Here is a 17,843-nt window from a genome sequence, read left to right as displayed (position 1 = left end):
TGATGAGTACACTGCACTTACATGAGCTCCAGCAGATATATGATGATAGAGGGGCTTTTCATTTTCAGCAGGCCCATTTGGTGGACAGTATCTACCCTGCAGCATTAAAATTTAGATAAGAATCTCAAATTTATATTAAGAATCTTCACTGGAAAACATGTCAATTTTAGTATTCTCACCTTGTTATAACAACAGTGCCAGTCTTTTCTTGAATCTGTAACAAAAATATGTTGACAATGTCATTCAAATAATGACAAAATCATAAATGTCATGCACAATCTATCAAAATAAAGGCCATATACCCAAGACATTAAAAGTAAATCTAAGAAAAAGGAGAACGAAAAAGATTACATACTTCTTGTGTTTGATGTTTTGTCAGCTTGTATCGTACAGTAGGATCTGCATCAGTTATAATAATTTCTCTAGCAATTAACTCATCCTGAATCTTTGATTGTGGCAACAATTATAATAATTTCTCTAGCAATTAACTCATCCTGAATCTTTGATTGTGGCAACAATCCTTTTGTTGCCAAATCCTTCACCCACACAAGTTAAAATATGTTGAGAAAATAAAAAATGGCATTGCAATTAAAGAAAATCAGAAACATTTAAAAGTCTATTTGCATAATTTTTTAAAAAGGAAAACCTCAGCATGAACAAAGTTGCAACTTCTTTCAAGGCCTTATATATATTGTCAACTCCAATCCAATAACACATCATCTAAAGTCACCTCTTAAGAAAACATAAACCGGAGGTCAAGAGACAGCAAGTAGTAATGCAGCACAATGGATCACAAAGCTGCACACCTCTAATAAATTGAGATTCAAAAATACATCCAGTACCATAATAATGAGCCTTAACAACATTAGAAATAAAGAATACAAGTCAAAGATACATGAATTAACTTCAAATGCTATTCACAGTGAATTAAGCAGCATGAACTCCAAATGAATATCTTGATAAAATTAGGGCACAGAAGGTAATATGCAGAACACACAATACAAAGTCATAATTCAAACACCACCCCAAAAATTATCTCATCCTCAATTCATCAATTTTAGAAACCATTTCTTCTAAACCCATATTACCTGATTGATTTTCTGTACAATTGCCACTGCATTCTGCTAAACTACCAAAGATGTTATTGTTGATGAAACCTGGGGTGTTGACATGAAAGAAGACTGCATGGCAGCTGATGGAATCCCCCCAACAAGTGGAGACACCATGCCTGGCAGTCCAATTATGGGCAAAGCTCCAGCCCCAACAAATGGTAGTATTGTTAGGACAGCTAATCCAGCAGATATCAGCGATTCTGCCGGCTGGTCCCATTTTCTCTTCTTCCTGCAATATCACACCCACTCAGCATTTAAATAGCATATACAGCAAACCATTAACTATAATTGGTTCTACTACAAGCAGGAAAACATGGTGTCTTCATGGTGGAGAAAATAAAGTTGTCCTGTGAGATATTCTTGAGAGTTAGATGCATAAAGTTGGATTAATCTCAATCTTTACAGAAAAAACTAAATAGACCTTCATAGCATTCCAACTGAGATAAAATACATCAGGAGGGAAAAATATGCAAAATTATCCTCCTCAAAAAGAAAGATCTAATAGGAAATTTAATCATCAACAAAGCCCTGACCACAAGATTTCAAACAATGGATAGCTATTCCGCCAAGGATTGAAAACATGTTTGATTTGTTGCCTAAGAAATTTACAAGGACATGTTTATATGAAGCAACATTACAAGGTTCAAAAAATTTGGTGAGTCAAGTGGAGCATGTTTAGAAAACTTCAAGATTTTGAAAGAACTTCACAAGATTTGAATAAAGGTTTCAGAAATATGGAACAAATAAAATTATATAAATTACACAGTAATTAAAATAATCACAGCAAAATATATGAACACACAAAAACAGTAATTCCAAAAAAGAGATACATAACTCTCAATAACTGTAATATTTCTAACCCAGAATATTCCTCAAACCCCAGCAAAAACTCCAACCAAATATATGCAAATGATATAATAACCCAGAAGTGATAAAATAACAGTGGAACAGCATATAATAATGTAAACCGGAAATATAAGCAGATACACAAGAAATGCAGTGAGAAATGCTAAGCCATTTTATTATACTGAGCAATAAAATGAGTACAAGAGGTGATTAGACAGATGGCACCTCGACTTGCACAAGGCAAGTGAAGAAATACTCTCAGAATGACAAGAATGGTCTCTCTGCATGGATGTTGCTGCTACCGCTAGGAAACAAATGATGATTTGGGGCTGCTCCCCTCTTCAGAAAAAGCTGAAACTCTAGATTTGGACTCTACCCAGAAAAACCCAGAAAGCTTTCCTGGAATGGCCGACCCTCGAAAAACACCCTCTTGGGGTTCTGCACAGTTCCTCAATGCCCTGCACTGCCACTGAAGAAAACCCCTCTAAACTCTGCCTGAAACCCTGCCAAAAATCCTCCAATGAGACAAGAGCTGGACCCCTGCTCAATCTCCCAGCATAAATCCACCTGCAAAACCCCAATCCAGCACTACAACCAAAAAGAACTGCGTCCCTCTCCAAGTGCTGCGCAGTCCTCCAAAATGTTGATGAAATTGCTGCTGAAATGCTGATAAAACTACTGCTGAAATACCGATGGAAATACCTTGCCCGAGCAGGCACTCGAAGTCCCTCGGGGCTAAGGGTGAGATCTCCGAATGGAGACACTCAATGCACTAAACAGTGTTGCAGACCAGCTAAACAGCCAACGTGCTCAGAAGTCGAAACGACTAGCTCAAAATGCACATAACTGAATGATCCAAAATGAGGGGGCTCCTTTCTATTTTATAGCCTCTGGCTTTCACAATCCCTAGGCTCACCTCCTCCTACGTGATTCCCATCTTGCCATGTGTTCTTCCCTCCTCCGCAGTCCCTCCATGTGTCTGCGTGGGCCCCATTTTTGCGTCCCCCTTGGCTCCTCCTTAAGTCACAACGTTGTGCTACTAGGAAGTGACTTTTTATTCTTAAAGTGAGTTATGTCCCCCGTCCTCACTTTTTTATTTATAAATAACTATAGAAGGCAAAAATTGGGCAAAATCGAATATTCCAATTAGCCATGGCTAATTAGGAATATTACAGTCTCCCCCGGCAAAATGTTGCTTGTAGAAATTTTGAATAATTTAACACATATTCACAGAGATTATCCTGATCATACAATTATAAGAGGAACATGTATAATACATAATCTCCTCTACGTTGATCATCAATTTACAGAAGCAGAAACATTCACAGGCACACATAGAAGCATCAATCAAACTCATTAACACAGTATTTTCCCGGGGAAAGCATCTCGTTAAAAACCCCAACTATCTATATATGATATTGATTGAATCATGTAACATTACAAAGTACAATGCTTATCACAAGCAATCCAGTACCAGCTCCACCTGTTACACACAATACAGCTCAAATCTGATCTCCAAATCTATTCCATTGCTTGCCTGCCTCCACAGCTCAATACCTGCTCAAGAATTGATGAGAATGGCTTACCAAACTCGTATTTGACCTACAAATAATCACTCACACTGTTGGATGTGAGCACAGGCTACAATTCTTGATATTGGCCAATTCATTGGCATACTCAATCCCTCTAATTGTGCAAATCATCATGCACAGCTATAGTCACAACTGATAGCAATCTGATCCTCTAACACCTGTCCCTGCTGAACTGAACATGCACTGACATGCAACTGAGTTAACTGATGTATTCTATAGTTGCATTATGAGTTAATAACTTGTGAATTAATTAATAACTAATTCACCCAACCCATCTCTAGTCTATTGATCAGTTAGACTAAATACAACTAGTTTAACAAAGCTAAACTGAACACAACTCCATCAACTGCACCTCCAGTCCACTAAACTCAACTCACTTGAGTTCTAACTGAAGTCCTGCATGCAAATATTAGTCATCCCATAGGTAACCACGTATTTCCTTCTGGGATCTGCATGTACCACATCCGTAGCTCATCCTGAAGTGCTCCAAGAGAATAAGACAAAGTTTATAGTCTAAATATTATTATGAGACAATAATATTTGACTTTTCTATTTTTGACAACCAGTCTAAAAATAGACTTTGATCACTCACACTGTGATCACTCACACTGTGGTCACCCACACTGTGGTCACCCACACTGTGGTCACCCACACTGTGATAAAAAATAGAACTTGCGCCATAATTTGCCTACGGGCCCACTTAGTGAAGGCGACTCCTTTCCACTAAGCTCCATCATCTTGTTGCATTCTCAACAAGCATTTCTTGTTGCACACTTTTCAACACTCCCTCTCAACAAGAAAGGCTTCCTCTCAAACCCGATCCTGTAACTCTGGAATGTTCTCCATGCAACACATCTGGCTGGTCCACTTGCTCTGTCATCAAAGTCTCTGACTGCTATTGGCTCTATCGACTGAAACTCTGCATCTCTGTGCTCTTCAGTATCTGACTGCTCTAGCCTCTGTCACTTTGATCTCTGACTGCATCCGTGCTACTGCTGGTTCTATCTCCCAGCATTGCATCCGCACTGCACCTCCCAACTGACCTCCCTGTTGGGATAGAAACACCCTCTGATGCTGAAGCTCTACCTGCTACTGACAAGTGCTCCCTCTCTGACATCTGCGCTACTGCAACATCTCCATGCATCTCGCACCATTGCACAACTCTCTGTGCCACCTAGCACTGTGAAAAACACTTGTGCCTCTCGCATTGCTGCAGCCTGCTAGCTATGCGTTGTCCTGGGATTCCCTGCACTGTCGCTCTCTCTGCCGCTCCATCCACATCTGTCTCTACCCAATCAATCAGTTCCTGCTACTACACATCTGGGGCTCCCGTAGCAAGGTCTCATCCAAGAGGTTGGGTACCTCAAGGATCCTACCCCTCCTCCTTGGGACGATCAATCCACATCACCCCACCTCCTACCTGGAGGTGTGGCTGCATGTGATCCCTCAGCCCACCTGGCTCGAAGTTTCCCCCTACTGGAGGTCTCTGCATGAGTAGATGTCTCTACTCGATCTCCTCTCAGCTTCCCTTGTTGTGGCTGCTCCACAACCTCCTAAAGCTGCTACACCAATCGTGGCTCCTCCACAATCGTCTGAGACTTCTTCTGGCTCTGCATGTTGAGAGGTAATATACGCTCCCTCTCAACCACCAAGTCTCCATCAGTTGCCTCGCTACTCAAGGCTTTGCATGCATCTTGAACCTCAAGAGCATACAGGTTCTTGACTCGAGAACCAATCTGCTTCACCTGTCTGGAGATGATGTGTCTAAGGAAAACCTTTCCCTTACTGAAGACTACATCATAACCTCTGTCTTCCAGCATCGCGATCGACACCAAGTTTCTCTTCAGTCCTGGTACATACTTGACATCGGTCAAGGTAAGGCGAGCTCCATGCTCCCTCTGAAAAATAATCGTGCCTACACCTGAGACACTATACTTCTCATCATTACCCATCCCTATGAGTATCTGGAGATCTTTCTCCTCCAAATTACTGAACAAACTTTTGTCACCGGTCATGTGGAAAGAAGCTCCACTGTCAAGAAACCAACCACTTCCCATCATGGATGAAACCATGCATGCGAAGAGTGTGAAATCCAACTCAAACTGTGAAGCAAGTGCCTCACCTTCAGATCCTTCCCCGGATCCCTTCTTGGACTTCTTCTTTGGGCAATTAGTAGCATAATGACCCAACTCATGACAATGAAAGCATCTCACCTTCGCCTTGTCAACCTTCTTCCCATCATTGGAAGAATTGGATTCGGAAAGAGAAACCTTCCCCTTCCCCTTCTTCGCCTTACTCGCTAAGGCACAGTTCTCCTCATCCTGCATGGATGAAGAACTGTCTCTGGTGCTCCGTCTAATCTCCTCCTGCACAAGATCCGACCAAAGTCTCTCCCATCCTGGCAGTTTCTCCCTTCCATTCACCGAGTCCTGGTAGCTATGCCAACTCTTAGGAAGGTCAAGGAGTGCTAGACTCACCATCCTCGTCCGACAGTCACCCCCACACTTCCCAGCTCATCCCGGCATTGGGTGAACTTCGTGAGATGCTTGGGCATACTGTCTCCATTCTCACACTGAATGTTTCTGAGTTTTATCTCTTGCTTTGGAACTAAATTCAAATTCCACCAGCACAAAACTCAACCACTTCCGATCTAGAATTCGTGAGAACAAAGTATTTCTTGTACAGAGATCGACTGTATGGGCATTCACCGGATATCTCACCTTCCAAAAGAAGGATGAATCCAGAGGCTACCTGGCCCGATTACAGACTCTGCCTGAAGAAATAAAATGTAAACACTTTCTGAATAATAGATCCGATGATCAATCCTCGCTTGATATCCTGTAAAAATCTCTTCTACAAATCAAGCAGCTCTGATACCATGTAGAAATTTTGAATAATTTAACACATATTCACAGAGATTATCCTGATCATACAATTATAAGCGGAACATGTATAATACATAATCTCCTCTACGTTGATCATCAATTTACAGAAGCAGAAACATTCACAGGCACACATAGAAGCATCAATCAAACTCATTAACACAGTATTTTCCCGGGGAAAGCATCTCGCTAAAAACCCCAACTATCTGTATATTATATTGATTGAATCATGTAACATTACAAAGTACAATGCTTATCACAAGCAATCCAGTACCAGATCCACCTGTTACACACAATACAGCTCAGATCTGATCTCCAAATCTATTCCATTGCTTGCCTGCCTCCACAGCTCAATACCTGCTCAAGAATTGATGAGAATGGCTTACCAAACTCGTATTTGACCTGCAAATAATCACTCACACTCTGTTGGACGTGAGCACAGGCTACAATTCTTGATATTGGCCAATTCATTGGCATACTCAATCCCTCTAATTGTGCAAATCATCATGCACAGCTATAGTCACAACTGATAGCAATCTGATCCTCTAACACCTGTCCCTGTTGAACTGAACATGCACTGACATGCAACTGAGTTAACTGATGTATTCTATAGTTGCATTATGAGTTAATAACTTGTGAATTAATTAATAACTAATTCACCCAACTCATCTCTAGTCTATTGATCAGTTAGACTAAATACAACTAGTTTAACAAAGCTAAACTGAACACAACTCCATCAACTGCACCTCCAGTCCACTAAACTCAACTCACTTGAGTTCTAACTGAAGTCCTGCATGCAAATATTAGTCATCCCATAGGTAACCACGTATTTCCTTCTGGGATCTGCATGTACCACATCCGTAGCTCATCCTGAAGTGCTCCAAGAGAATAAGAAAAAGTTTATAGTCTAAATATTATTATGAGACAATAATATTTGACTTTTCTATTTTTGACAGCCAGTCTAAAAATAGACTTTGATCACTCACACTGTGATCACTCACACTGTGGTCACCCACACTGTGATCACCCACACTGTGATCAAAAATAGAACTTGCGCCATAATTTGCCCGCGGGCCCACTTAGTGAAGGCGACTCCTTTCCACTAAGCTCCATCATCTTGTTGCATTCTCAACAAGCATTTCTTGTTGCACACTTTTCAACATTGCTTGTCCTCAAGCAACTGAAGTGATGGATGCTGCAAGATCTTCTCACTCTCCCTAGTGGCATCCTCATCCGGAAAATTCTTCCACCTCACCAAGAATTCCCGAACCGTCCTGCTCCGCAGCTGCCTCTCCTTGGTATCAATGATAGCCTCTGGCTGCAATACCAAATGCCCCTCGTCATCCATGGGTGGTAGCTCATCTGTCACTGTCACCTGCTGCCCCAATGCCTTCTGTAGGCATGATACATGAAAAACGTTATGAATCTTGCTGCCTTGGGGCAACTCCAACTCATATGCAACCTGTCCAATCCTGCGTATCACCTTGTATGGCCCATAAAAGCGGGGCTTGAGCTTCTCAGCCCCCTTCTACTTCAGTGACGACTGTCTGGATGGCTGTAATCGTAGGTAGACCATGTCCCCTACCTCAAATTGCCTCTCCACCCTACCCTTGTCGGCATATAGCTTCTGTTGGTTCTATGTTGTAGCCATGTTATCCTTGAGAGCTCGGAGGATATCCTGACTCTCTTGGATCCAAATCTTGGCTCTAGGAGCCCTGCTATCACCAAACATCGCGTCAACAAAAGATAAAGGATGATGATACCCATATAAGGCATAAAATGGTGACATACCAATGGACATGTGATGTGAAGTATTGTAGTAGTACTCCCCCAGATGCGACCACCTCAACCATGCTCGCTCCTGCCCACTGACATAGTTACGCAAGTAGCCCTCTAACCACTTGTTAACTATCTCTCTCTGCCCATTCGTCTATGGGTGATAACTGGTACTCGGTGTCAATTCCGTCCCCACCAACTGGAAAAGCCCCTGCCAAAACCCGCCCATGAAACCGATGTCCCTATCACTGACGATGGTCTTAGGAAGACCATGTAGCCTAAAGATCTCTCTATAGAACAGCTCGGCCACCTGTGCTGCTATATAGTGTGCGGATATGGCAAAAAAATGTGCGTACTTCGTCAGTCGATCAACGACGACAAAGATACAATCCTTGCCCTGTACCATGGGCAACCCTGTGATGAAGTCCATCGAAATACTCTCCCATTTCCCCTCCGGAATGGGAAGAGGTTGCAATAATCCCTCGAGATGGCTCATCTCTCCCTTGTTTCTCTGGAAAACATCGCACTCCCGGATGTGTTGGAGTACGTCCTCCTTGAGGCCGTTCCATGAGAACCTCTCCCTAATGGCCCTGTAGGTTTTGGTAAACCCTTGATGTCCTGCCAATGGTGAATCATGAGATGCCTCGAGTATCTTCTTCTTGAGCTGAGAAGAGCTGAGACCCCTCAGTCAAGGAGATCCGGTCCCTGTAATATATAATCTCATCGACCACCCTGTACCTGTCATCTCCCACCTACCCATCTAGAACCTCACATGAAAACCTGTCTAAGAGTCAAGCCCTCCAGTCTATATCCAAGCTCATAAGAGACAACCTGGTTGGTCTACGTGAAAGGGCATCTGCTACCTCGTTGTTCTTACCCTTGACATACTCAATGTCAAAGTCATATGCTTGGATCTTGCTGATCCACTTCTACTGCCTCTCCTGTAGCTGCTTCTGCTCCAAAAGGAACTTGAGGCTGTTGTGATCAGTCCTCACCCTGAACCTGTTACCCACCAAATACTACCAATACTTAGCCAATGCATGCATGATGGCCAGCATCTCCTTGTCGTATATGGAATACAACCTCTCATGCGGAAGGAGCTTCCGGCTCTCAAAGGGTATAGGGTGACCTACCTGCATTAATACTGCGCCGATCCCCTCTCCCGACGCATCAAACTCCAAAACAAATGGCTGCGTAAAATCTGGCAACGCAAGCACTGGGCAACTGCTCATAACTTCCTTGAGCTTGTCAAAGGCTCGCTGCACTGTATCCGACCAACTGTATGCCCCCTTCCTCGTCAAATCTGTCAGGGGTGCAGCAAGCTGTGAGAAACCCTTGACGAACTTTCGGTAGTAAGTACAAATGCCAATGAATCCTTGAAGTTTCGTCACGTTTCTCGGCTTCGGCCATTCTCTGATGGGCCTGATCTTCTCCTCGTGGATCCTCACTCCGTCCACTCCTATGATGTGTCCCAGATACAACATCTCCATCAACCCAAACTCACACTTGGAGAGTTTGGCATACAACTGTTGCTCCTGTAAGATACGTAATATTGTCTCAATGTGCTGGAGATGCTCCTCCCAAGTCCTGCTGTAAATGAGAATGTCATCGAAGAATACCAACACAAACTTCCTCAAGTGACTACGGAAGATGTGATTCATGCAGGACTGAAATGTAGCGGGGGCGTTGGTTAGCCCAAAAGGCATCACCAAGAACTCAAAGTGCCCATAGTGACACCTGAAGGCGGTCTTGGGAATGTCCTGCTCCCTCACGTGAATCTGATGGTACCCAGATCTCAAATCAATCTTTGAGAAGAATCGTGCTCCTCTCAACTCGTCCATCAACTCATCAATCCTAGGTATGGGGTACCTGTTCTTCAGGGTCTTCTTGTTTAGGGCCCTATAGTCAATGCACATCCTCAATGTACCATCCTTCTTCTTCACCAACACTACAGAAGAAGCAAAAGGACTCGTGCTCGGTCGAATGTGCCCAAGAGCCAGCAACTCCTAGATAGCACGCTCAATCTCATCCCGATAAGCCTTGGGGTGCCTATAAGGGGTGGTGATCACTGCTTGTATGCCCTGCTCAAGCTCGAAGGTGTGCTCAAACCCCCGATCTGGAGGCTGTCCTGGTGGAATCTCCCCAAACACTATGGCATACCGATCAAGGATGGACTGTATCTCTTGATGTACCGTCTGTCCTGTAGTCCCTGCCTCTGATGCCCGCAGCTCCACTACCCACTCTATGTCTCCCTTCCAGAAGGCTGCTTCCATTCGATGAGCCGAAACAGTCTGAGGCGGATATGTGTGTTGTCCCCGTATCTTCTCATGCCTCCCTGTCTTCTCATCATCCCACTCCATCTCTAGGGTCTTCCAATCCGTCGTGACCTTCCCTAGAGTAATAAGCCACTGAACACCCAATATCATGTTGGTGTCCGGAATATCGACCACGAAAAAGTGGTCAGTCAATGTGTAGGTGCCCATCGTCACTGAAAGCTCTGGAACATAGCGAGCACACATCATGGTCTAATTTCCTGGAACCAATACTGAAAACCCATCGAAGCTCTTTGTTTGAATACCTCTCCGCTCAACCATCTGTGCATCGATGAAGTTGTGGGTTGCCCCACTGTCAACCAAAACTGATACGTGTTGACCACGTATTGTCCCTTGTACGCGTAGCGTCAGATACTTGGGAACTCCTCGCAACGCTGCAAGGGCCCCTCCGGTGGGTGCAAAGATGCACCACCTGCTACTACTAGTGGAGGTGGCAAAGGTCCCTGTATGGCATGGATATCTCCTGCCTCCACATCCTTCTCGTCATCCTCTTCTCCACTGCTCTCGAAGAAGACCTCAATAAAATGTGCTTTGCCAGCAGCACATCTATGTCCTGGTGCCCATGGCTCCTAACAGGTGAAGCACAACCACTTCTTCTTCAGCTCCCTCCTGGCATTGTCGTCAAGCTGTACTCGTCCTGGATTCCCCTTTGGAGGAGGAATCCTCACATCCTTCCCTTTAGACTAAAAAGTCTGTCACTGGGGGTACGGTGTCCAGGTCCTGAGTAAGACATCCTGTAAGTCCCAGGTCCTACTGATAGTGTCTTGGAGTGTGGCTGGTTTAGTGGATCGAACTAAACCCCGAAGTGGCTCTGCTAACCCATCAACATACATATAGACCCTCCGTGCCGTAGATAGGTCTGGCACCATCATGGAGATCCTCAAGAAATCTGCAATGTAGGTCTCCGGGTTCCCTATCTATTTGAGCCTCGTCAGCTCAACAAAATGTTGCTCTGGATCCCTCCTATCAAATCGCTCCATCAGTCTCCTAGTAAACTCGGCATATGTTGTCACTGTGGAGTGCCCCAATGTAACCATCCCATGAAACCACCAATCCTGGGCCTCACCATCCAAATACAATGTTGCCACCTTGATGGCCTCTACCTCCGACATCTGGTTAAGTTGGAAATAAATGTCCAGCTTCTCCACCCAAGACGTTGTCGAACTGTTTGATGAACCATCAACCATAGGCAAGTGGAATCTACTCGCTGCACGAAGGGTGTCACCATCATGGTAATGTCGGTACCCTCTCTGATGGTCGCGGGGTCTACTATCCCGCTGGAGCTTAACAAAATCTTTGAATGAGAGTGCTTCCCTAAACTCTTGCCCATAGGCCTGGTACTCTGCAAAATAATCGCCCATATGTCTGGGCTTTGCCTCCTGCTGGGCTACGGCCCCCGTGTCGGCTCCTAAGAAAGTGGGCATGGTAGAGCATGTAGGGGCATGTGAGGCCACCTGCTGCACAGTATCACGTTGCTCTGGCAAATGGTGGGATGCACCTGATCCCTCACCAACCTGGAAAACTCGTGGGCTCTCACGCTATCTAGCCTCTACTGCCGTGAATCTCTGCCCCATCACCTCAATCTGTCTCGACAGATCCTGCACTGATTTGAGGAGCATATCTGCAAATCTCTTCCCGTCCTCGTCTGCCATCTGATCCTTCTGCTCTGCATCCACCACAGGCTCCTCATGTTCTGCGTCCACCACCGGAACACAGTCTCCCTCTCCGTAGGTATTCTCCAACCTACACTCACTGTCTCTGTATTTCCTACCTCTGTAACAGATGTAGGGTTTTTCCCCTGGTGTCATAGATTGCTAGCTCCACAGGCTGAGCCAAATCTATGCTTTGATACCACTGTAATATTCCTAACCCAAAATATTCCTCAAACCCCAGCAAAAACTCCAACCAAATATATGCAAATGATATAATAACCCAGAAGTGATAAAATAACAGTGGAATAGCATATAATAATGTAAACCAGAAATATAAGTAGATACACAAGAAATGCAGTGAGAAATGATAAGCCATTTTATTATACTGAGCAATAAAATGAGTACAAGAGGTGATTAGATAGATGGCACCTCGACTTGCACAAGGCAAGTGAAGAAATACTCTCAGAATGACAAGAATGGCCTCTCTACATGGATGCTGCTATTGCCGCTAGGAAACAAATGATGATTTGGGGCTGCTCCCCTCCTTGGAAAAAGCTGAAACTCTGGATTCGGGCTCTACTCAAGAAACCCAAAAAAACCCAGAAAGCTTTCCTGGAATGGTCGACCCCAGAAAAACAACCTCTTGGGGTTCTGCACAATTCCTCAATGCCCTGCGCTGCCACTGAAGAAAACCCCTCTAAACTCTGCCTAAAACACTACCTGAAACCCTGCCAAAAATTCTTAATTGAGACAAGAGTTGGACCCCTGCTCAATCTCCCAACATAAATCCACCTGCAAAACCCCAATCCAGCACTACAACCAAAAAGAACTGCGTCCCTCTCCAAGTGCTGCGCAATCCTCCAAAATGTTGATGAAACTGCTGCTGAAATGCTGATAAAACTACTGCTGAAATACCGATGGAAATACCTTGCCCGAGTAGGCACTCGAAGTCCCCCGGGGCTAAGGGTGAGATCTCCAAACGGAGACACTCAATGCACTAAACAGTGTTGCAGACCAGCTAAACAGCCAGCGTGCTCAGAAGTCGAAACAACTAGCTCAAAATGCACATAACTGAATGATCCAAAATGAGGGGGCTCCTCTCTATTTTATAGCCTCTGCCTCTCACAATCCCTAAGCTCACCTACTCCTGCGTGATTTCCCTCTTGCCATGTGTTCTTCCCTCCTGCGTAGTCCCTCCATGTGTCTGCATGGGCCCCATTTCTACATCCCCCTTTGGCCCCCTTAGCTCCTCCTTAAGTCACAACGTTGTGCTACTAGGAAGTGACTTTTTATTCTTAAAGTGAGTTATGTCCCCCGTCCTCACTTTTTTATTTATAAATAATTATAGAAGGCAAAAATTGGGCAAAATCGAATATTCCAATTAGCCATGGCTAATTAGGGATATTACAATAACATAATAGCATTATCCATAGTTTATAGTTTAAACTAAGAGTTATGAAAATTTAACATTTGTGACACCAAAACCTGCTTCAAAATCATAACCAGTGCCCAAATTTTCATCTAATGCTTCAATATTAAATGTGGGACTCAATGTAGGTTTCCTTGCTATTAAATCAAGATTTTAAACTTCTTTCTTGCATTTTCAAGGGAAGGTTCAGAGGTTAGGCCCAAACCCACTTGACCCATCCAACAGGTTCAGATCTGATCTGAGACATGTCTCGCTAGAGATAACAACTATGTTGCTATGTTGCAAAGGGGTGATTCAGCACCTTTACACCTCATGTTCCAATCAATGCAGTGCTTCGATGACTTCTGTAATCCTTTAAAAAATCCCAAAAATGGGTAGGGATACTATCTAGGACCCAAACACTTTTAGGGGACCATCCCGACATTCATGTTGAAATTTAAGGGACTTTTTGGGAACCCAATCAGCCCATCCAAGAAGTTTAGGATCTGACCTTAGTCATGTCTAGCCAAAGATAATAACTATTTTGCTATGTTGCACAAGCATGTAACCCTACATTTAAACCTTGGGTACCAACTGAGCTAGCATTGCACGAACTTTGGTACTCCTTGGAAACATCCTAAAATAGGTGGTGATGCTATCATGGAGTCAAATATTTTTCGGGGACCATCCCAACTGTTTATTTGGGGTAGCATCCGATGTGCTCCAGCCACGAAATTTAGTGGAGAGGTTGGGGCACATGAGATCTCCAATATGTTGAAGTTTCTAAGTTTAGAAACCCTTCATGCACCTTTTTTTATTTATTCCTACCTACTTGTTATTTTTCTTTAACAAATTATTTACAAAGTAAATACTGAAAATAAACACCGGTGCATGCTCAACATATTACAGATCAACAATTAAAAGAAACAAGAACAAACACACCACATGACACGATTATTTTTGAACCAATGTCCCCAGAAAAACCCAATGTGGGAAAACCTGTGCAGCTATCTGAAGAAATATCATAGTACATTCTAGGTGCTGAAACTGGCCTACACAATAGAGAATTTCCTTAGCAGCTATACCTCACAGTTTGAGAGAAATCTTCTAGCTAAAACCCTTCCGACAGCTCCTCAACACAAAACTGCTCTGCAACCCCAGAGTCTTCCCAAACTAGACTGCGTTAGCCCCTCCTTGTCTCACATTGACCCTGCGCCAACCCCAGGAGGCCTTGCGTCAACTCTGGGAGCCTCTGCGTCAGCTGCACTGACCCCTCTAGTGCTCTACGCAACACTTGGCTACCAATACGTGAGCCCTTGCTGGCTCTGCGTCACCCTCCTTGGCTGCTGCGCTGCTCTCCCGGCACAATCTCTGCCTTCTCTGTTTCTCTGTACTCAATGCCCCTCAGCTACTCTCCCAATCACTGATTCTATCTCTTAGCAAACCCCGCTCTAGAGAATAGAATGACTGATCATTTGGTGTACTCTCCAAGTGACCCTTAAGCCTCCTCTTATACTTTTCCTATTGACATCTCAACGGCCGAAATTAAGTCCCTAATCAATGGCTAAGATTAGATCTAGATTGATCCATGTCTTTTGGACCACTCTAACACAGATTCATATTAATACACATTAATATTTTATTTTCCCTAAGTTTAGACTTAGGGACTCCATTAAAAACATTAATTATTTTAATATCTCTTTATCGGTTTAGAATCTGCCCAAACCCTTTCTGGGTATTGGAGATCTCATGTGCCCCAAACTCTCCACTAAAATTCGTAGCTAAAGCACATCCGATGCTACCCCAAATCAACACAATACCTAGAAAGAGTTTGGGCAGATTCTAAACAGATCAGGAGATATTAAAATAATTAATATTTTTAATGGAGCCCCTGAGTCTAAACTAGGGAAAATAAAATATTAATGTGTATTAATATGAATCTATGTTAGAATGGTCCAAAAGACATGGATCAAGCCAGATCTAATCTTAGCTGTTGATTAGGGACTTAATCTCGGCCGTTGAGAAGCCAACAGGAAAAGTATAGGAGGAGGCTTGAGGATCACTTGGAGAACACACCAGAGTGATCAGTCATTCTATTCTCTAGATCAGGGTTTGCTAAGAGAGATAGAATCAGTGATCGGGAGAGCAGCTGAGGGGCATTGAGTACAGAGAAATAGAGAAGGCAGAGATTGTGGCCGGAGAGCAACACAGCATCCAAAGAGAGTGACGCAGAGCCAGCAAGGGCTCACGTAGGGCCATGCAGAGGCAACCAAGTGCTGCGTAGAGCACCAGAGAGGCTAGTGTGTCTGACGCAGAGGCCCAGGAATCTGACGCAGGGCCTCCTTAGGCTGACGCAGGGCCTCCTGAGGCTGACGTAGGCCAAGAAAGGCTGACACAAGGCCAGCATGAGACAGAGAGGGGCTGACGCAGTCCAAATTGGGCAGACGCTGGGGTTGCAGAACAATTTTGTGCTGAGGAGCTGCCGGAAGGATTTTTCGGGGTTTCAGCTAGGAAATTTCTCTTAAACTGTGAGGTATAGCTACTAAGGAAATTCTCTATTGGGTAGGCTAGTTTCGGCACCCGATTGTACTCTGATATTGCATAATAAAAAAAAACCCTCAGATAGCTACACTAGTTTTCCCGCATTGGGTTTTTCCGGGGACATTGGTCCAAAAATAATGGTGTCATGTGGTGTGTTTGTTCTTGTTTCTTTTAGTTGCTGATTTGTAATATGTTGAGCATGCACTGGTGTTTATTTTCAGTATTTACTTTGTAAATAACTTGTTAAATAAAAATGACAAGTAGGTAGGAATAAATCAGAAAAAGTACATGAAGGGTTTCTAAACTAAGTAAACTTAGAAACTTCAACATGGTATCAGAGCGTGATTGTAGATCATGGGAGGACTAAAAGACATCACCTGAGCGGAGCAATAGTAGCAGAAGGCAGCTGCCCCAAGGTGACAGAAGTTATTTCTAGCAACGTAGAAGCCAAGAAGTGTGACACAGAGCCAGCCAGAGCCACGCAGAAGAAGGCGGGAGTTGGGCAGAGCCTTAGAGAGGCTAGCGTTGCTGACGCAGAGGGCTAGAGGGTTGATGCAGGGCATCCGAGGGCTGACGCAAACCCCTCTGGGGTGACGCAGAGCCAGCGTGAAGCAGAGAGGGGCTGATGCAACTCACAGAGAGGCAGTTGCTAAAGTCTAGAAGGCAGCAAAAATATTGCAGAATGGAGCTGGTGAGGTATTGTAAGTCATAACAGTACCTGACAGAGCAGGGCTAGAGTTGTTACCGAGGGTTTGTAGCCGAGGAACTTGGATCAACAGTGCAGTTGCACAAGACGATCAGAGTAGGGAGCATCTTGACAAGTGGCAAAAGGATTTCCAGGAGGGAAATCAGGACTTAGAGGGAGTCCAGAAGAGAACTTCCATACAGGAAGTAGAGACTCAAAGGAGTCGAACAAAGAACTTCCAGGAGGGAAGTAGAGGAGCGTCATGGCACTACATGGGGTAAGAGACCAGGATAGACTGGACAGAGCATCGAAATTCACAGTCTAGAAGGCCGAAATCTTATCAGTGCTTGACAGGAATCGTGTCAAGAACTTCACCTTGTAGGTTATAACTATCCCAGTCGACCCCAATGATAACGACAAGTACGAAGAGGCGATGGCGAGGCCAAGTGCATGATCATGTCGTATCACATATAGCAGAGAAGGAAACGACAGTTGAGATATGGGAGGCTCTCAAGAACCTGTACCAGCATACTTCTGTGCAGAGAAGAATGTTGCTCGAGAACCAGATGAGGTCGTATCAGATGAAGAAGGGTCAATCGATTGACACCTTCCTCGAAGGATTGAATGAGATCCGAGACCAGTTGACTGCTATAGGAGCAACACCGAATCAGGAGTTTATGGTGAGGACAACCCTGAATGTTGTCTCCGAAGATTGAGAAGTGTTTGTCCAGAGTATCATGGGCAAAGGGACTCTCCCACCTTGGACGAGATGTGGGCAACTCTTCAACAAGAAGAGATCAAATGGCAGTCGAAGACAGGTAGCAGTAGCAAAGGGATCAAGGTCAAGCAGGAGGAGGAGGATGTGGCCCTAGCATCTAAGGGAAAGCAGGAGAAGTGAAAGAAGAAATATCTCTCCAACATCAAGTGCTTCCACTATGGGGAGATGGGTCATTATGCGACCTAATGCCCAAGGAAGAAGGGTAAGGGAGAGTCTTCCAAGACTAAGGCAGCGTCAG

At 44.2% G+C, this 17,843-nt stretch overlaps 1 protein-coding gene across 5 annotated transcripts in view; it reads right to left on the bottom strand.

The window, feature by feature from the left end:
* LOC149214779 (uncharacterized) overlaps nt 1-17,843 on the bottom strand; it is a 128,104-nt gene that overhangs the window by 11,771 nt on the left and 98,490 nt on the right. For 4 of the 5 annotated variants that reach the window (XR_016250419.1, XR_016250422.1, XR_016250420.1 and 1 more), the window contains exons 7-10: nt 1,089-1,341; nt 356-399; nt 180-214; nt 22-96 (exon numbers count right to left, since the gene is read on the bottom strand). Coding sequence is in view for 1 of the 5 variants with exons in the window: in XM_089390966.1 (XP_089247092.1) it covers nt 22-96; nt 180-214; nt 356-399; nt 1,089-1,120 (186 nt within the window). In the remaining 4 variants the exon portion in view is untranslated. Of the gene's footprint in view, nt 1-21; nt 97-179; nt 215-355; nt 400-1,088; nt 1,342-17,843 lie in introns of those variants that run through there. The other variant, XM_089390966.1, reaches the window with a different exon arrangement.

Source organism: Pinus tabuliformis, chromosome 1_1, assembly GCF_031772625.1.
Source record: "Pinus tabuliformis cultivar Carrire ecotype Pingquan chromosome 1_1, CPIR1, whole genome shotgun sequence".
NCBI classification, from domain to species: Eukaryota; Viridiplantae; Streptophyta; class Pinopsida; order Pinales; family Pinaceae; genus Pinus; species Pinus tabuliformis.
This window is presented reverse-complemented; position numbering and strand designations above follow the sequence as displayed.